Source organism: Sphaeramia orbicularis, chromosome 18 (assembly GCF_902148855.1).
Source record: "Sphaeramia orbicularis chromosome 18, fSphaOr1.1, whole genome shotgun sequence".
Classification (NCBI taxonomy): Eukaryota; Metazoa; Chordata; class Actinopteri; order Kurtiformes; family Apogonidae; genus Sphaeramia; species Sphaeramia orbicularis.
In genome coordinates, this window is record NC_043974.1 from 2,678,306 (window position 1) to 2,699,697 (window position 21,392).

The following is a 21,392-nucleotide window of genomic DNA, read 5'->3' on the forward strand; positions in this document are numbered from 1 at the left end:
CACTGGTGAATATCTTTTCCCAAAAACGTGAATAAAACCTGAAATTTCTTAAGAAAAATAGGTGCAATATTATGCCTCAACTTATCTTTTATACATGTGCATTTCATGTAGATCACAGTGGATCTACAAAAGAACAAAATATTTAGTAACAGACACAATACTGTTGGAATTTGGAGTTTGGAACTCAAATGACTTTGACACACTTGACTATAACAGACCACACAGACCCAGTGATACTTCTGTAACAGTTCCCAAAGGAAGTTTTCTGTCTATTTAACCTTTCTTAAGTAATTTCTCATCATATATCAAAATATAATCCTCTATATTTTGCATGTTTTTCTTTGAAAATCTAGCATTTTCCTATATTTAATTTACTGATCGTGTATTTTAACCAGCATGATGAGATTACATTTAAGGGTTATTATATCAAAAACAGAAAACTTTTTAAAAAATTTCAATTCTCCATAAGTACTGGGACATACCATACCTATCTTTCTCTCAAAATATATATCAGTGTGTGTCTCTCTCTCAAATGTCACTCAGTACACACGAGGTCCACACAGGCCGTACGGCTGCAGGCACTGATGTTTTTGTTTTTTTTGTTTTTTGCAGGCGCCAATGTTAATACTGACATGTCGGGACTGCGGGAGTAAATGCGATGTTCCTGTTTTCAACTTCATTTTTCGTCATGTTGTGTGGTACTGTGCTTCCGTGAATGTCAGACAATAGTATTCCAACAGGATTAGTATCTCAGAAAATACTGGTCCTATCAACTTACCGAGATATTTAACCTCCTAAGTAGGGCTGTAAAAAAATATTGGTTCTGCAATATATCGCAGTATTTCATTTGGCAATACTGTATTAATATTAAAAAGTACTATATCGATATTTTTAGGTATTTATTCAAATGCAGATATTATGGAGGTTCTTTTTTTTTTTCAAATTTTTTGTTTATACTCCATTATTATTTAACACTGTTTTATTAAATAATGTTCATTCCTTTGTTGGGATTGAACTCAAATCCTGTTCTGATGTTAGTTGTGAACTAATAGAATCTGAACATTTGAACAGGATCTGAAACTGGAATGTCTGGAAAACACAATTTCAGTTTGAACACAGTTGGAACATTTGCTGATAGAACATTAGATCTTGTTGGGATCAAATATAAATGTGTTTAGGATTTGTGCAGATTTCTGCTGGAATTCAATTCTTCAAGGAAATAATCATTTAAAAAAAAAAAAAAGCCTTTTTAACAGTATCATGATATATTGCATCGTCATCCTAGTATTGTGATTTGTATCATATCGCCAGATTCTTGCCGATACACAGCCCTAATTGCAAATAAACATTAATTTCAGAGGACATTTAGTCTATATAATGTCCATTATTGTGGACAGAGGCAGTAAATCCAGGTGTAGATTACTGCACAAAGGCTCAGGATCTGTCCAGTCAGTCCAGCTGGGATTTACAAGGAGGACAATTAATACTGAACAAACAAGAACTGAAACTATGAAGTATGAAAGAGCTGCAGCATCTGAAACTGACCACAGTGAACATTTGACACAGAAACAGAACCACAGTGCTGCAGTTTCACAACCACAGTTTGTCTTCTGTGTATCACGGTTGTCTCTGTCAACTCACCATATATTTTTTATTAATAAGTTTTTATTTTTATCAATAACTATAAATTTTGATCGACCTCATTTGAATTCCAGGTGACCCCACATGGAGTCCCAACCAAGGTTATTATCGTTAACGAAAACTAACGAACTGACCAAAACTAGAATTGTAAAAACATTTTCATTAACTGAAATAAATAAAAACTATAATTAAAAGAAAAAAAAAAAACATAACTGAAACTGTATTGTGTGTTTACAAAACTAACTAAAACGGATAAAAATTCTGGATCAAATTCCCTTCGTTTTCGTCTTTGTCAATGTCGGATTGATACAAAAGCAACTTCTTTGTCTCTCTCAGTTTTCTGTGCTGTCACTTTCTGGTCCGTCACTTGTGGTTTCCAGTCGTCTTCTGGTCCCCACTCTACCTGGAAACATGGAGACTAAAGCAGCAGAGTCCTGTCTGGGATTTATTTGAATACGACAACAGAGAAGAAGAGAAAAGAGACCACTGAACTACAACTAAACTACAACTAAGCATTTAGAAAAAAATGAAAACTAATAAAAACTATCAAACCTGCTCTAAAAACAAATTAAAATGAACTGAATTAGAGAAAAAAAAGTCTAAACTAAATAAAACTAAACTAGAATGAAAAATCCAAAACTGTTAGAACCTTGGTGTGAACACACATAAGCTTATAATTACATACATATACCACACCAGTTAAAGTGGTGTGTATATTTATGTGAGTCATGACATCATGTTGAAATGTTTGGGTTTTTAGGCGTGTCTGCTGGGCACCAGGTGTCTCCTACTTCCCAAAAAGTCTAGTTGTGCAATAATAGCTCCAGGTTTCTGCATCTCACTGACCTCAGTTTATACGTCAACATGTTTGAAGTAACAGAAAAACAAAACAGGGGCCAAACACTGTCAACTGAAAAAGAACTAAAGCTGTTAGACCACAGGTGTCAAACATGCGTCCCAGGGGCCAAATCCAGCCCAAAGGATCCAGTCTGACCCCTGGGATGAATTTGTGAAATGCAAAAATGACACTGAAGATATGAACAATCAATGGTGTCAAAACCATTTTAATTCAGGTTCCACATACGGACACATACAGTCCAATTAGATTTCAACTGGGTCAGAACCAGTCAAATATTATCATAATAACCTATAAATCCGTGTTTTTCAACCTTGGGGTCTGGACCCCATGTGGGGTCGCCTGGAATTCAAATGGGGTCACTTGAAATTTCTATTAATTGATAAAAAATTAAAACTTACTAATGAAAATTTACATTAAATAGCCTAAATGTTGCCTAAAATTAACTTTTCTTTGCAACATATTACAGCAAACTATTACGCGATCAAAAAAAAAAATTTTAGCCAAAAAAAAAAAGTCTCTGTTTTGAATGTCTGGGGTCGCCTGAAATTTCTAATAATTTATACAAAAAAAAAAAGAAAACTTACTGATAAAAATTTACATTATATAGCCTACATGTCTAAAATTAATGTTTATTAGCAACATAGTATAGCCAACTATTACACGATCAAAAATAAATTACTTTTAGCCCAAAGAAATGGTCTCTGTTTTGAATGTCTGGAGTCACCTGAAATTAGTGACGTTAAAATGGAGTCAGGAGTAAAAAAGGTTGGAACCACTGCTATAAATAATGACAACCCCACATGTTCTCTTTGTCTTTTTGGTGTAAAAAAAAAAAAAAAACAATTACATGAAAATGTTTGCATTACCAAACTATACTTTTACAAAAAAAAAAAAAAATTAATAACCTGAACAAACGTAAATGTCTTAAGTAAATGCAATTGTACCAATATTCTGCCTGTTACTAAATGTTTTGTGTGATTGTAATGCACATGTGTAAATGATAAACTGAGGCAGAATATTGTTAAAATTGCGCTTGTTTTTCCTCAAGATAATTCAAGTTGTTCATGTTATTCAGATTTTTAAGGAAACTTTGTAGATGTAAACCTGATCATAATAGAATTTGTCGTTTTTCACTGTTATTATTTGACTGGTTGGGTCCACTGCAGATCAAACTGGGCTGAATGTGGAACTGAACTGACAGGAGTCCGACAGCAGGAATCCTCTGACAAAGTCCAACATTTAACCCAGTCCTTGCTCAGAGGTACTTGTAGGGCGTCTCATTTTTGGGACTTCTTTTCCGATCCAGCTCTTAATTTGACCAGTTAATCTCTTATATATCAGTAACTCCAAGAAAATTTTCAGCCCAGTCCATACAGTTTTAGACCCCCCCCCCCCAACCACCATCTTTAGGGTGCCCGTCAGCCCAGTGCAGAAAACCCATTTTTAATGGAAAATCCTGCATTTGTGGGTTAGTTCTGCCATATCTGCTCATGTAAATGTCATATTAGAGGTTTTGGAGGATGGAACTGTCGTTTATGAAGGTCTACAATCATGTACAGGTCAAAGGTCACATGATTTTAGACAAGGTCAAGGCCACTTGGCGTTCTTCAGTCACACTCGCACCGAGACAAAGATTAAGATCAAACATTTACATTTAGAGTTGACCAGAGAACACATGATATTGTTAGGACTGGAAGTACGATGTCTGGACCCAAAAGCACGACCAGCAGACAAAAATACGATTAAGTTGTGTTTAAACACAGACAGGGAATACAGTTCACATCAAAAGGTTTTGGGTGAGTCTTCAGCGTATTGTCTCCGCGGATTCGTCACGACGTCCGAATCCAAAGGAGGAAACCCACAGCCCGGGTCGGGAGCACACGAGGGGAACCCGACTAGGAAAAAGCAGAGGAGCGTCAGGGGACAGACCAGGTCAAACACAGGGAGTCTAGCAGACAGGCAACAGTACATAGGGGAAAAGGCAGAATCATGTACCATAAATCCTGGCAAAAAGGTTGAACATGAGAGTAGCTGGAAAGGCTGAAGTACAGACAGGGGGTCAGGCAAAACTCAGGAGTCGAAGAACAATCCGGGTCGGAAACAGACAGGCAGGCAAACAAACAGGATCTGAAGAAATGGTAGACACACCAAAAAGGAGGAATACGAACTGGCACAGGACAGGGGAAAACACAGGGCTTCTATACACAGGAGGGAGGGAAGACAACGAGACACAGGTGGAACAAATCAGGGCGGAGACAGGTAATCAACACAGGTGACACAATCAGGGAAGGGAAGCAAAGACACCAGACATGACACAAGAGGAGAACTTAACAAAATAAAACAGGAAATAACAGACAAGACAGACAAAACATGCAAGAGTCCGGGGACTGATATGACAGATATAAAGGTTTAATTTTCAAATGTATCACGTCTGTGTAAGTAGCTTTGGCTTGACCTCTAACCTAGCAGATTTCATATTAAAAATAAATATAGAAAGAAATCACATGACAGAGTGATAATTACAAGCACTTCAACTAAAATTCAAGCACTTTTCAAACCTTGAAAACACAACATTGAAATTCAAGCATTTTCAAGGATTTCAAACACCTGTACAAACCCTGCAACAGGTATTTTAAGAAAACCAAATGCAACATAACACTGACATGCCAGGCACATTAAAATACACCAGTACAGCTCTGACACTTTTATTACTGTCAGGGCCTAAACCTCACGGTGACAAAGAAGCACAATGAGTTTGTAGAGTTTTAAATTTAATTACAAAATGATGTTTCAAATTGAAGTGAACAACCAACAATAAGCAGCAATGATCAGCACACAGATTCAGAGATGAAGTCTGACTGTTTGCAAACAGGGTGCAGTCTGCTCAGACTGGACACCAGCACACAGATTCAGACAGCCTTTACACTGTGCAGGTCATGGAAACATGTTAACCTCAGTTCCATCACATGTCCCTACAGTGTCTGGTTTTGATCAGATTCTACTGATTTGCTCAGTATAGCAAGTACAAAGTCTAAACTTGTCAGAATGGCAAAATGCTTAAACACAATGAATCAGCAAAAAATAATTTTCCTCCACAATTACCTCCGCCAAGGAATGGCAGAGGTTATGTTTTCATTGGGGTTTGTGTGTTAGCAAGATAACTCAAAAAGTTAAGGACGGATTTGGATGAAATTTTCAGGAAATGTTGATACTGGCACAAGGAAGAAAGGATTACATTTTGGTGGTGATGGGGGGGGGGGGCTGATCTGCCTTGGCGGAGGTCTGCGTTCTCCGAGTGCTTTTCTTGTTCATTATGTGACATCATCATCACACTGGTATGTGTTAGAAATAAATAAGTCGACTAAAAAAAGAACAGCAACAGCTGTAGAAGTAAGTAAATAAGTAAGTAAGTACATTTTATTTATGGAGCACTTTTCACAGACAGAGTCACAAAGTGCTTTATCAGTTCAAATCAGAATCAAATCAAGTTTACAGAGACCCAACAGAATCTTCCAGGAGCAAACACTTGTGATTGGTGACAGCGGCGAGGGAAAACTTCCCTAGAACACATGTATAGGTGCCCTGCCCAAAGGAACTGACAGCTGCTGGTAAGGGAGTGGGCAGAACTAAACCATAACGTCCATTTAAGGCATGAAATCAGAGTCCAGCTCATATAGTGCAGTAGTGAAACATCATCTATGTGTTTAGAACATTCAGTTTGTCTGAAAAAACACAACACAAAAAGTGCTAATCTTCTGTTCTTCCTCTGAAAATGAAAAATGAATGAGAACTCAATATGTGTGTTCATTTCAACCCTGCAAAAACAACTAAGCTAAAGGTGTCCTCAGACTCTGACACAGTCCTGCATATTCAGCACAAAAGGTCAAACACTAACTGTACCTGTCAGTCTGTGCGTTTCCATGACAACTTTTCTTCCTGGTTTAATCTGATTAAAGGTTAGATCCTATTTCTGATGTCCATGTAAACACCTTATTCCAGTTGAAAAAGAAAAATTGGGATTAAATTTAAACCAGATTAAAGTCAGTGGTTTAATCCTCTTTTAACTGCGCTCTAAATTCTTCCTGGACATGTAAAGCCTTTATTCCGTTTGGACTTTATTCCTTCCATTCTGCACATGCTCAGTGTCTTGTCCTGTGGCGATGACGCACACATTCTGCGCTGGTGGAAGAATCTGCACTGCAGTCTAGTCTTCCCAAAGCGTTCCAGTGGAATATTCTGATGGGATCTACCAGCCTGGAAAACCCTGAAGGAACAGTTCAACACTGGCTTTGGATTCATTCATTTGTCCTGAACTAATGAGTTCCACAAGTGGGACAAACAGTTTGAACTGCAGCCCTAACGTTAGCTTAGCTTAGCCTAGCTTAGCATAATGGCTTCATTCCTCTGGTCAGACGTAGCCAGGCTTTTATAATAAGAATAATACATTTTATTTATAAGCGCCTTTCAAGACACCCAAGGACACTGTACAACAAGATAAAACAAACAATCCATAAAATACAAAGAAACAAACAGATAAAAAAATAATAATAATAATTACTATATATAGAAATGAAGATGTAAAATGGAGAGTAGAGCTTATGGGGGGAGGCTATTCTGAAAAGGTGAGTTTTGTGGGGAGAGAATCACTGTTACGTATGGATGGTGGGAGGGAGTTCCAGAGCTGAGGAGCTGAGGAGGAGGAGGAGGAGGAGGAGGAGGAGCTGAGGAAGAGGAGGAGGAGGAGGAGGAGGAGCTGAGGAAGAGGAGGAGCAGAGGAGGAAGAGGAGGAGGAGCTGAGGAAGAGGAGGAGGAGGAGGAGGAGGAGCTGAGGAGCAGAGTGGCTGAAGGCTCCGCCCCCCCATGGTGCTGAGGTGGACAGGGGGTACGGTGAGGTGGATAGAGGAGGAGGAGCTGAGGGACGGGACTGGAGTGGTGACATGGAGGAGGTCTGAAGGTACTGAGGAGCCAGACTGTGGATGGATTTCCATGTGTACAGGAGGAGTTGGAATTCAATTCTCTGTTTGACTGGGGGCCAGTGTAGTTCCTGGAGGGTGGGGGTGATGTGGTGGTAGGAGGGGGTTTTGGTGATGATGCGGGCGGCAGAGTTGTGGACCAGTTGCAGCTTATGGAGGGACTTTTGGGGGAGACCGAATAGGAGGGAGTTACAGTAGGCGAGGTGGGAGGTTATGAGACTGTGTAAGAACAGAGGTGGTATGAGGGGTGAGGGAGGGACGGAGACGGTTGATGTTGCGCAGGTGGAAATATGCAGACCAGGTGATGTTATTGATGTGGGATTTGAAAGATAGTAAGCCACTGAGGATGACACCCAGACTGTGAACCTGAGGGGAGGGGCAGACTGAGGAGCTGTCCATAGTGAGGGAAAAGGTGTTGGTTTTGGAAAGAGTGGATTTTGTGCCAGTGAGGAGCATTTGTGTTTTGTCACTATTGAGTTTCAAGAAGTTGGAGGTGAACCAGGATTGAATTTCAGAGAGGCAGGAGGTGAGGGAGGAGGGCGGGAGTGTGGAGCGAGGTTTGGTGGTGAGGAAGAGCTGGGTGTCATCCACGAAGCAGTGGAACTGGATGTGAAATTTTCTGAAGCTATTGCTGAGGGGGAGGCGGTAGATGATGAAAAGAAGGGACCCCAGGACGGAGCCCTGGGGCACACCTGAGGTAACTGGGGAGGGATCTGATCTGTGATTTGTAGTATTTTATGAGTGATTTTGGTAAATTCAGTTCTCCCTAATCATTCCTTTAGTCCGCTGGGGTCAGTATGATCACAAACTGAGGCTCAAATCATGGTCATGTGACTTACTGCACTAATGAAATCTGGGAAATAAAAACTAATGCAAAGCTAAAACGCTAAAGTAAAGCTAATTTAGCGCATACATCCCTTCCAACAAAAAGATTTTCCAACTTCTGTCAACACAACAGTCCAAAGATTGTATGAGTGCAGTAAGTCACAGATCTAAAGAAATAATTAGAGAGAATCAGATTTCACAAAATCACTGAGAAAAGACGACAAATCACCTTTAAAAAACTGGCTACGTGTGACCATGGAAATGCAGTGACTATGCTAAACTAAGCTAACAGAAGGGCTGTGAGAACCAAATAAACACTTCTCATGTAAACCTTTATTCAGGTTTAACATTTCCATAGAAATAGAAGAGAAAGTACTTCAGTTCCGGATTAATTTCTTCTTGAAAAATAAATCAGATTTAAAAAAACATCATGTAACTGTACCCATTCTGATTAAAAGCTTTAATCTCATTGGATCAGCATCCATGTACGCTGGAAGACACTTCAAGTTGGTTCATCTTGCAAATGAAAGTTCACCTGCTGCCTTGAAAATGGGAGTTAACTTGAATAATACCACTGTTTAAACTCAGATACTGACGTTCATAAAGGTGACTTCACTACAATGTTCTCGTCCCAACTGTCTTTCCAAAGTTATGAAAGTTGATTCAACTATTAATCACTTGTTACAACTTAGTACTGAGTTAAAACAAATATTTATTTTATATTATCAGTACAAAAAAAACTAGACTTAGCTAGTTCAACAAACACACGTTTCTGCTTTAGAAAAACATCAAGTTTCAACTTAAAACAACTCACATTACATTATATTATCCATTCAAAAAAAAACTTGCTTTCTCTTGTCAAAGGAAAATACAATTATTACAGATGAGAGGAAGGTCTTCCTTTAGGACAGAGGTAGGCCTTTAGGACAGAGGTAGGTCTTCATTTAGGACAGAGGTAGGCCTTTAGGACAGAGGTAGGCCTTCCTTTAGGACAGAGGTAGGTCTTCATTTAGGACAGAGGTAGGCCTTCCTTTAGTACAGAGGTAGGCCTTTAGGACAGAGGTAGGTCTTCATTTAGGACAGAGGTAGGCCTTTAGGACAGAGGTAGGTCTTCATTTAGGACAGAGGTAGACCTTCAGGACAGAGGTAGGTCTTCATTTAGGACAGAGGTAGGTCTTCCTTTAGTACACAGCTAAGTTGGAATCTCTTGGGACAGTGAAATCCTGGGTTTGGATCACAAACATAAATGAAAAAAGAAGACTGTGCACTATGCAATAAGATTCCTTCACGTTATCGCCTACAGGTCCAGTTTGGATGACAGATGTGCCTGTGCTGCTACAGTAGGAACTAATACTTTATACTGTAAAAGAAAAAAAAGAAAAAAACGGGACGGAGCTAAAATCAAAGCATTGTCTCTGATTTTACAGTCTTTGAATAAATAAATAAATAAATATACTTGCCTGGAGTTTTAAGAACATCCAGGCCAAAAATCCATGGAAATCCTATGGATATCTGTGGTTACACTTTGGAACGTCCTCAATAATCAAGGATGAAACAGAAATTATGATCTGCAGTTGTGGCAGACCTGTAACCATGGTGATCTTTAGCGCTTCCCTGTGTTATGACCCTGGGTCATAATTTGTCTATTTACATGTATGTGTTTTCTGTTTAGTGTGTGTGTTCTCCCCCCGTCCTGTAGGTGTGCTGTGCCTTTTTGTGTCCGTCTGTTGCAGGTTGCTGATTGGTGGAGCATGATTGCCTGGCCCCTTTAAAAATGGCCCTGGAGTTTCCGTCCTTGCTCGCTCTTGCCTCCTGTCAGCTCCCAACCCTGTGTTCGTGTGTGAGAGACCGTCAGTCTTCGTGTGCTCCAGAAAAATTCGATTGTTTGTAGTTGTAAATAGTTTTTGTTAAATTGAACCTTTTTCTGGTAGGGGAGGTCGGCTCTTTTGTTTTTCCCATTTTCTCCTGTTTTTGGTTAGGAAGTTTAGGTAAGTTTGCTGTATTTTATTTCTTGCATTTATTTTGGTTAGGTAAGTTAGTTTAAATTGTAAAAGAAGATATTTTGTTTGTTGTTTTAGCCGCTCCCTCCCCTAACCCTTCCTTAGTTGTTGAACAAAATACTGATAATAAATATTGTGAACTTTTAGTTTTGACTGACGTGTGTGCTTGGGAGCTGGGAGGGGACAAAGTTGAGCCTATTATGTTCGGCCTGGTAAACCCCTAGGCCGGGCGTAACACCTGAAAAACCAAAGGCTAATGTTCAATGCAGTTGTTGGCCGATCCCTGCAGGGTCCGGCACAGTTCCTACTCCAGACTTGAAGTCAAAACAAGTTGAAGGAGAATTCAGTTTAGATCCAGGTGGACTTCAGAAGGAGTCTGTTTCTGTTTGGGACTCTGCAGACCTGTGGTGGTGGACGCAGCCAGGAACAGAAAGGTGAGCTGTGGACACAAAACAAATCTGTTAAACACTGGCAAAAACACATCAACTCTGTACACATACACATGAGATGAAATGTTCCTCTGATGTTCAGCAAGAACTTCTTTTTTTGTTTCCAACCTTTGTTTATTGGAGTTTTGTAGAAATTGGGCAATACAAACACTATCATATGTGACACATCAACTGAAAATAAATTGTTGCACAATTTCCTTTTTATTTTACATGCAAACAAACCCAACAACAACATTCTCCATTAACCAAAAAACAAACAAAAAAAAACTAGAAAAGCATTTGGAGAGCGCAGACCTCCAAAATTTAATAATTTCTTCCTTGTGCCAGTATCAACATTTCCTGAAATTTTCATCCAAATCCGTCCTTAACTTTTTCAGTTATCTTGCTAACAAACAGACAGACAGACAAACCAACGCTGACAAAAACAGAACCTCCTTGGCAGAGGTCATAAAAAAAACAAAAAAAACAATGGGTAGAGGCTGAATTTCTCTGAGGACAAGGTAATGTGTTAATAATATAGTTAATGAGTACATGCCAGTACAGCTGGCTGTTTTATCTGCTTATCTATTCTATTTATCTGATTTTTTTGTTTGCTTGTTTGTTTTTGTCATACCTATACTTTTTATGCTTCTGCTGTGATGCTTTTTATTGTTTTATGTAAAGCCCTTTGAATTGTCTTGTGCATGAAATGTGCTGTAGAAATAAACCTGCCTTTGCCTTACAGCCTCTGGACTCAATGTGCAGACATTTTCAGCTGCACATGACCCTAAACCACCAACCTGACTGACTTCAACTGATAAAAGGTAAAGGTGCAGGAGACTTTTGTCACTAGTTTTTCATCAGATCTGTCCATCCTCAGTTTCATTCGTCTGTTCGTCTGTCTGTCATTCCTCAGCTGAATCTCTTCCTCATGCTGAACAGTTTCTTAGTTCCATCCACCACAAACAAACCATGGGTTTACAAACAGAGCCAGGAGGAACTGGGACATCTGAGGAATTTTGTCGTGACGTGCATTGTGGGAAACATTGTCAGGCGGCAGTGGCAGCACGAGCCTATGATATTATATTATATATATATTATATGGATGAAACATGACACAGAAACAGCTGAAACACAAAAACGACTGGGGGAATATGCATAGAGGGAAGGGAGCTCCTGCTGTTTCCATGTCATGTCTTTAGAAGCTGCCGCTGCCAGACAGGGGAGCGAACCGGCGTTTCCCACAATGCACATCGCAACAAAATTCCTCAGATGTCCCAGTTCCCTCCCAGCTCTGTTTATAAACCCATGGTTTGTTTGTGGTGGATGGAACTAAGAAACTGTTCAGCATGAGGAAGAGATTCAGCTGAGGAATGACAGACAGACGAATGAAACTGAGGATGTGACTGAGGATGGACAGATCTGAGGAAACACTGGTCATGAAAGTCTCCTGCACCTTTAAATATGAGTCCCGCTTTAAGACGTCGGTTCAGTTTCCATCTCCATGTGACTTACATGTATTTCTGCTGCAGTCTACTGATCCACCACAGTCCGCCTACAGATGGAGAGGTTGCTAGTTCAACTCTTCAGTCTCTTAACATCAACTGGCAAAGTCAGGTTCAGGCAGGGCACCTAGGCTTGGATTTGTGCCATGGGATGACACTGTTGGGACAAATTTAAAAGTCAAGTTAAATCCCCACAAAAACCTCTGGTCCTACAAATGCTGCAGGTGTTGAGTGATTTTTCATAAGATCACCTCTGACTTACAGTCTGGTGTTTGATCTTTAGAAATAAATATCCAAGCAGTCCAACACCGAACACCAGGGTTAGTAAAGTAGCAAGCACGACGATAGGTATCAGATGATGGCGTTGACCTGATGGAGGGGAAAAAAAAAAAACAGGCATAAATTAAAGTTAGGCACAAATTTACAATAACTGGAATAAAGCAGCTTTGGAATACACATATAACTAGAGCTGAAACGATTAATCGACTCAAAGTGTTCCAAAAAAATCATTCAACCACAGTTCTCCTGGATCTTCAGCTTAGTTTCCTTCATTTCTCTGCTGTTAAACATTGGTTCCACTGTTGTGTTTCACACGGACGCTTATTGTGACGCACAAAGAAGCTTCAATTCAGGAAAACTGACATAGAATATTTCCCTTTGAATAATTCGAGTCGATTAATCGAATCGGGAATTTTTGCATTTGCTTCAAGCACCTAATCGATTAATTGTTTCAACTCTATATATAACCTCAGAAATGTGGCATTTTGTCACGGTTTTTTTTTTTTTTTTAACCTTTTCTTTCTGCGTCTGTGATCGGCTCTACAGTTTGGAGACTGCTCGGTTCCAGTGGCATCTCTGTTGTGGTCATTTGAACATAGTTTGGATCTGGAAAAATAAACAAGGTCCACGTTGAATTAGAACAAACTCACATAATAAACCAGAAGGTCAGCATTACAAATGGTAGTCAGAGAGTATTGCATCATGGGTAGTTTTTAACATTAATGTTGCTGGGCTAGTGAATGTATGGAAAATAAAAGGCTGTTACTTTTCTATTTTCATTTGTTATTTTAAAAAACTTTATACAGCGTTCGTACACATTTTTCAAGGTCAAATTCAAGTCCTTTTCAAGCACATTTAAGGGGCATTTGAACATTTTTCCCAGCACAGCACCTTATCGCTGGGGTCAAATACACATCTAAACACTAAATATTAGAGTAAAACCTAAAAAAAAAGGACTGGACTGACACATTTGTAGGTGAAATATTCTCAGTCCCTTTGCCTTTACCTTTTGCAGTGGCAAAAATAAGTGAAATTCAGGCTGTGGGAATAAAATAAACCACCAGTTTCTTCAGATTTGCAGAGTGTTCTAATATCTGTGCACACCACTGACTGTATTTTCAGAACATTTAGGCCTGGCGTCCTGTAAGAGTCCTCATATGAATAAGCTGACAGAAGGACCATTCAGTGTTCACATGTAAACAAACAGACTCACCAACAACCAGCGTCACAGTAGAATGTCGGGAGCTGCTCTTTAAGTCTGGGATGAAACATCTGTATTGTCCATTATCGGACAGTGTGACATTCTTGATCAGGAGCAGTATGTTCCCATCTTTGAGAGCTTCAGTGGAGAGCTTCGTTCTTCCAACATACGACGGGAACATCAGGAGCACGTCTTCACGTCGGTTTCGGTACAGGTACACGTAGGACGGGTCTGCCGGGTTCACCTGCAGGTCCAGCTTGGACCACTCCACCGTCTTACCCCCGATGTCAAATTTAGGATCCACAAGGCACTTCAGGGTAATGTCGTCCCCTGGAGCAGCTACCACTGGCTCAAGTGGACCGAGGACCTGGATCTGACCTGGAAAACAGGGAAACGTCTTCTTTTATTACAAGCTCCAGGGACGAGTCTGGATTCAGATCAGTCTCAAATAGGGATGTAACGATTACCGGTATAACGATAAACCGCGGTAAAATTGCAGACGGTTAGTATTAGCGTTTAAATTCTAATGATCATGATAACTGTGTTGGATTAACGCACTTTGAAAACTCATGGTACTGCACATGTCCTGGACAAGCATCTATCTATCTATCTATCTATCTATCTATCTATCTATCTATCTATCTATCTATCTATCTATCTATCTATCTATCTATCTATCTATCTATCTATCTATCTATCTATCTATCTATCTATCTATCTATCTATCTATCTATCTATCTATCTATCTATCTATCACCTTTATTTAACCAGGAAAACCTCATTGAGAATAAAAATCTCTTTTCCAAGACTGTCCTGGCCCAGACAGGCAGCAGAACGTTAGAGTTTCAAACAGACACAAGCTTTCATACATAAAAACAAAAACAAACCTTCAATACATCACAAAAAAAAAAAAAAAAAAAAAAAAAAAATAATCGAGTCAAACCTTCCAAAGTCAACTTGGCTAAAAGTGATCATGAGATGAAGCTAAAGTTCATCAGATGTCAGATAGCATCCACATGTCTCCATCTCTAAGTCATACAACGTCCTTTTGAAAGTGTCCAGTGAAACCAGATCTGTGAGTTTCAGGTCTTTTTGTAGTTCACAGGTGTCAAACATGTGGCCCGGGGTCCAAATCCAGCCCACCAAAGGGTCCAGTCTGGCCCTTGGGATGATATTAAGAAATTAACAATCCTTTTAGTTCAGGTTCCACATTCAGACCAGTTCAATCTCCAGTGGGTCAGACCAGTCAAATTCTATCAGAATAATCTATAAATACTCACAATTCACAATTTTTCTCTTTGTAAATGTAAATATTTTCATGTATTTGCACTAAAACAAAGTATAATTTAAAAAAAAAAGTGAATAATCTGAACAAATATGAACAACCTGAAATGTCTTAAGAAAAGTAAGAGCAATTTTAACAATATTCTGTCTGTTATTAAATGTTGTGTGTGTTTGTAGATCCACTGTGATCTGTAAGTTGTAATGAACATATGTAAATGATAAACTAAAGCAGAATATTGTTACAATTACACTGATTTTTTTCAGTTTGTTCATGTTATTCACATCTTTTGAAAGGATAGTTTGTAGATGTAAACCTGTTCATTGTTTAATTTTACTTTTTTCGCTCTAAAACATAGGCAAGGCAAGGCAAGTTTATTTGTATAGCACATTTCAGCAACAAGGCAATTCAAGGTGCTTCACACAGGACATTGAAATAAAAGAAACAAAAAGAAACACATTTAAAACATTATAAAAGAAACATATAAAAGGTGATTAAAAACAGCAAGTAAGAAAACAACACATAAAATCAAAAAAAAAAAAAAAAAAAAAAGAATAAAATAAAATAAAAATAAAAACACACATATCAAAGTAAAAGTTGCAGTGCAGAGTTTCAAAGAGAATATAAAATTTAAAAAGTCAAAAGCCTTTTAGTCAAAGGCAGCAGTGAACAGGTGAGTCTTTAACCTGGACTTAAAAGAACTCAGACTCTCAGCAGACCTGATATTTTCTGGTAGTTTGTTCCAGATATATGGAGCATAGAAACTGAACGCTGATTCTCCATGTTTAGTTCTGACTTTGGGAACACAGAGAAAAGTTTGGAGTTGACATCATTTGTATATTATCATATTATTATTTTACTGGTCCGGCCCACTGCAGATCAGATTTAGCTGAATGTGGAACTGAACTAACATGAGTTTGACATTCCTGCTGTAGTTCATTCCAAGTGAATGGAGCCACAAACCTGAAGGCCTTTTTCCTCTGTTCAGCTCTAACTTTAGGAACAGACAAAAGAAAAGATCCTGAGAATGAAGATAGTGAGTGTCTGTGGTCAGAAGGTAGGATGGAGCAGACCCATAGATGAAAAGTGTTCTGAAGATCATATAGTGTGTACTGTTGTGCTGAATTCTACTCCCTGCTGAAAACTGCTCCTCCTTCATAAGTCAGCCATGAAGAGGATAGTTATGCAGTTGTGTTTTTATCTGTTTAATAGTAAAGAATGTGCAAACTGTAAGGTTTATAAAACTGTCAAAAGTTAAATCTTAGACACACAACACACAGAATATCTAACAATAAAAACAGATACAAACGAAAACTATATCCTCTACGGCTGGGGATGCAGTTTTCCACAGGGAGCAGAATTCGGCACCAGGTGTCAGGATCTGTGCCTGTGTGACTCTCAGCTCCTCCCTTTTGGTCATGGACCTGTGCCTGTGTGACCCTCAGCTCCTCCTTTTCATAATCATTATCATCATCAGATTCACCTGCTGGCGCTGCGTGGCTGCAGCCAATTATCTCCAGCCTATTTAAGGCTTTGGTTTGCAGCCATGCAGTGCTGGTCCATTTTCTCCATAACCCGGACATTTATTCATCTCATCTACGGACTCTGACCCAGGTTTTGTGTGTTTTTTTCCCGTCTTTTTCTATGGACTCTGTCTTAGCTTTTGTGTTAGGTTTTGTATGTTTCCATTGTTCTGTTTTCATTTTTGTTAAATAAACTTGTATTTTTTTCCCCTTCAGTACCGTGCATTTGAGTCCTCTCTTTTCCCCCCGTTGTGACACCAGGTTCTGCTGTAAACTGCATCCCCCATCAGTATAAACCTGCGAAGCTGAAGGAGTGAACTGACTTTAACAGCTCATATTTGGAGTTCTTCTGGTGTGACAGGGTCAGTTTGGTGCACAGTGTCCTCTTCACGGCTGACTTTGGAAAGGGGAGCTGTTTTCGGCAGGTAGCAGAATTCAGCACAACAAGCAAGATGTAGGTGAACATCTGTAAAACGTAGCTGGACAAGTAGTCATGTCTATAAATACCCATGTATGTCACAACACTGATGAAACATTAACTCATCTGTTTTGGGAATGTGCCTTCAGTCAAATTTTTGGTGTGATATCAGTCTTTTTTTAAATGGAAAACTGGATCTTTCACTACTAAACTTCAAAATTGAAGATATTTTATTTGGTTTCTTTGTTAATGATCTGCCTGTTAAGAAACTATTTATTCTTAATCTCATTTCATTATTAGCAAAATTTCATGTGCATACGAGCAAATTTGCCAAACAGAAACCCAGCTTTGTAGTCTTTCAGTCCGACTTAAAATCCTACTTAAACACTCTTAACTTCTGCATTAACTCTAAAGCTGCGAAAACTAAAGCCTTATGTAACAAATTTAAGTTGTAATTTTTTTTTTCTTATATTCTTGTTTATTCTTTTACTTTTATTTATTTATCTATTTAATGTACTTACCTATATCTGTATTTATTTATATGTCATTTCTTCCTGCCTCACCGTGAGCATGTATGTTTTTCTCCATGTTCTGTTGTTCTATTTGTATATGACAGTGTGTAAATAAAGTTTTAGAAAGTGGTCTCATCAACAAGGCCCCTGTCCCCCACTGACCACCTCCCCCCTCCCCCACAGACACTTATCATGAACATTATTATTGCACAGCTGCTTCTTTTGCACTCTGTCACTTGAAGGACACCACCGTTTCTAGCACATATGTTAGTGTACATGTGTATATATGTATAGAAGTCAATTCACTTCTGAAGGCAAACACTTCTGTTTTTCTATATTCTTATTATTTTCATTTGTGATATCTGCTTCTTTTAACTGTTTGCACCAACAGAACCAAGACAAATTCCTTGTAATGTAAAAATTACTTGGCAATAAAATCTGATTCTGAAAAAAAAAAAGCCCATGTATACACACAGGCTTAAAGTACAGAATATGGATGGAGTGGATGAAATGACTGCACTGACTGTGACTCAGTCTGGGTGTCAGTCAGTCCTTTAACCTCTGAGGTGAACTGAGGACAGTTGAACTGAAAACTGGAGAAACTGAGGAAAAAGAAAAAAAAACTACCAGAGCTCTGACACACAAACTCCACAGAGGCTGGATTCACAACTACTGGGTTTGGTTCGATTAAAACAGACATGAGTTCGAGCCCCTGAAAGTCTGAGCTTTTTTATGTGTGAATACAGACATCTGAACTCTGATTACAATCAAACCAGTCAAATAAGTATCAAATGTTCCAATAAGTATCAAATATTTCAGTAAGTATCAGATATTTCAGTAAGTATCAGATATTCCAATAAGTATCAGATATTTCAGTAAGTATCAAATATTTCAGTAAGTATCAGATATTCCAATAAGTATCAGATATTTCAGTAAGTATCAAATATTCCAATAAATATCAGATATTTCAGTAAGTATCAGATATTCCATTAAGTATCAGATATTCCAATAAGTATCAGATATTTCAGTAAGTATCAAATATTCCAATAAATATCAGATATTTCAGTAAGTATCAAATATTCCAATAAATATCAGATATTTCAGTAAGTATCAGATATTTCAGTAAGTATCAGATATTCCAGTAAGTATCAGATATTCCAGTAAGTATCAGATATTCCAATAAATATCAGATATTTCAGTAAGTATCAGATATTCCAGTAAGTATCAGATATTCCAATAAATATCAGATATTTCAGTAAGTATCAAATATTTCAGTAAGTATCAGATATTCCAGTAAGTATCAGATATTCCAATAAATATCAGATATTTCAGTAAGTATCAGATATTTCAGTAAGTATCAGATATTCCAATAAATATCAGATATTTCAGTAAGTATCAGATATTTCAGTAAGTATCAGATATTCCAGTAAGTATCAGATATTTCAGTAAGTATCAGATATTCCAGTAAGTATCAGATATTCCAATAAATATCAGATATTCCAGTAAGTATCAGATATTCCAGTAAGTATCAGATATTCCAGTAAGTATCAGATATTCCAGTACCAGTTCGTTTCCATCAGAGCTGTACCTGTGTTCTAACAGAACAGGAGGGTATGTTCAGGTAAACACAGACAGAGTCAAACATCAGCCTTCACACAGCTGCTTACCTCCAACAGGACAGAAGAAAACTAAACTCAGACAGTTTAGGAGGATCCAGAACCAGCACACACAAGCAGAACCACCTGAACGGACCTGGACCATGACACACACTGGAGACGACAGCAGACTGAGCATGTCAACTGGAGACCGCTCTGACTGGTACCTGAATGTAACACCTGCCTTTTATAAAAACGTCATGAGAGGAAACCAACCACAAGGGTGTGTTTTTGTGTAAACAACATTCCAGAAGCACGTGGACTGTTCTGTTGTAATGTTTTGCGTTGTCATGGTGACTCATAGTGTGACTGTCCCGTGAAAGTACAAAGTTTTATTTATTTATTGTGTGTTTTTTTGGGGGGTTGTTTTTTGTGTTTTTTTGTGTTTCTATTTATCTGTTTGCTTTTTAACAATAACCACAAGTCTGTAATAAAGCTTATCTATCTATCTATCTATCTATCTATCTATCTATCTATCTATCTATCTATCTATCTATCTATCTATCTATCTATCTATCTATCTATCTATCTATCTATCTATCTATCTATCTATCTATCTATCTATCTATCTATCTATCTATCTATCTATCTATCTATCTATCTATCTATCTATCTATCTATCTATCTATCTATCTATCAGCCTAAATAACCCAGTATTCAGTTTTTTAATCATTCTTTGAACAGTTTCTGTCAGAGTCATGCTGTCATTGTTTCCACTTTTCAGTGTAAAATCACCTATTACACCTAGATATTTTCGGGATAACCTCACACACCTCACGAAAACAAAAACAACAGGCACAGAATGACATCACACAAGTTCCAAATCATCACCTTATGTCAACACTAAATCAATATGTAGTGCCCCCTAGTGTACATTTGGCACCATGACACAAGAATGAGAGTGCACTGTCACTCACAGCTGTCTGAACTATGCATTTAACTGGAAGAAACAAGAGGATTTGAATAAAATAAAACATCTCTTGACAGTCATTAAAGGCCACATCTGTGTTTGTATCAGACTGTAAACATCTGTGCTCTACACTGAAAAACAGAGACTTTTTTGCTGTAGTAATATTTATGAGGTTAATTGTCACAATTTTAATTTTCTTATTGTAAGTATCAGTGAGAACTAGAACTATTCCAGTAAAACTAAATATGTCATTGGTGTAATAAATAAACTGTGTGGGAAGAGTCAGTTGTATTCTGTATTTTCACATAATATTCAAAGGTTATAGTCATTACATATGAAACAAAAAATACCAAGTACGTTTTAATAGATAATTTAAACTGCAGAGAAAAAATATGTCAAATGTTGTGTAAACGTTACTTATATATTGTCCATTAATAAAAGTTAGAAAAAGTATCGGCGCGAGACACACTATTGTAATGGGGGCAGTTTGTGCTGAGTCATGTGACCCACATAGTTTCATGTCACTGAGTCATGTGACAGTCATGTGACAGTACCGTACAAGTTGTAAATATTTGTTCAAAGCCAGTATCTGTTGTGTATTCTGTACAGGGTGGGGAAGCAAAATTTAAAATATTTTGAGGCAGGGATTGAAAGACAGTGTATGACCAATGAGTTTATTGAAAGTCATGAGAATTTAAATCTTCAAATCATATTTTACTGCATTCCTAACGCTCTTGTTGTCTACCTCAAGTTCAATTGCCATTTTTCTCATGGATTTGGTTGGATCCTTTAGGATTTTGGATTTGAGAGCTTTAATAAAAGCTTTGGTACGTTTTTTGTTGCTTCCTCCATTTCAAGACTTTCTCGTAATAGTTTTGCTCATAGTCATTCTCTTCTTTCCATTATAAACAGTCTTTATGGACACTCCAACTATTTTTGAAATCTCCTTTGGTGTGACGAGTGCATTCAGCAAATCACACACTCTTTGACGTTTGCTTTCCTGATTACTCATATGGGCAAAAGTTTCTGAAAAGGTATGGATAATAGTGTTAGGTATGATTATGACATCAGTATATGTTTGGGTTCAAAACAATTGATGTAGTGTCTGCTGAGAAAAAACAACTAAATGTTCAGTGTACATTTTGCTTCCCCACCCTGTAGTTCTGTGACTCCTGTTCTGTCTATAGTGGACAGTATCTGAGTAAACTGGAGGAATGTTTCCGTTTGACTCCAGGACTGATCGCTCTGTGCTGCTGTCAGACAGTCTGGGCTGCTTTACACATGTGTTCATTTATGAAAATAAAAACCACTGCTGTCTCATAAGTGTGTGGTATGTTAGGAGATGAGAAGTGCAACCGTTGTTCATTCACCTGTAACTTTG

At 38.2% G+C, this 21,392-nt stretch overlaps 1 protein-coding gene across 1 annotated transcript; it reads right to left on the minus strand.

Moving 5' to 3' along the window:
• Nucleotides 1–10,410: 10,410 nt before the first annotated feature.
• Nucleotides 10,411–19,241, minus strand: LOC115438148 (myelin-oligodendrocyte glycoprotein-like). Its single transcript, XM_030161562.1, has 6 exons — nt 19,114–19,241; nt 13,724–14,089; nt 13,024–13,116; nt 12,494–12,600; nt 12,242–12,388; nt 10,411–10,737 (listed from the first exon to the last, which is right to left on the minus strand). Exons 1-5 carry the CDS (start codon nt 19,238–19,240, stop codon nt 12,359–12,361), a joined length of 723 nt encoding a protein of 240 aa, XP_030017422.1. The 5' UTR covers nt 19,241; the 3' UTR covers nt 10,411–10,737; nt 12,242–12,358.
• Nucleotides 19,242–21,392: the final 2,151 nt, after the last annotated feature.

Excerpts from the sequence above, each read along its gene's own strand:
- LOC115438148 (XM_030161562.1), bottom strand. The coding sequence starts at position 19,240 with ATGCTCAGTCTGCTGTCGTCTCCAGTGTGTGTCATGGTCCAGGTCCGT. Across the intron at positions 12,601-13,023 it reads CACAGACGCAGAAAGAAAAG|GTCAACGCCATCATCTGATA; the intron begins GTTAAAAAAAAA and ends CCCCTCCATCAG. Across the intron at positions 12,389-12,493 it reads TAAAGATCAAACACCAGACT|TGTCATCCCATGGCACAAAT; the intron begins GTAAGTCAGAGG and ends TTGTCCCAACAG.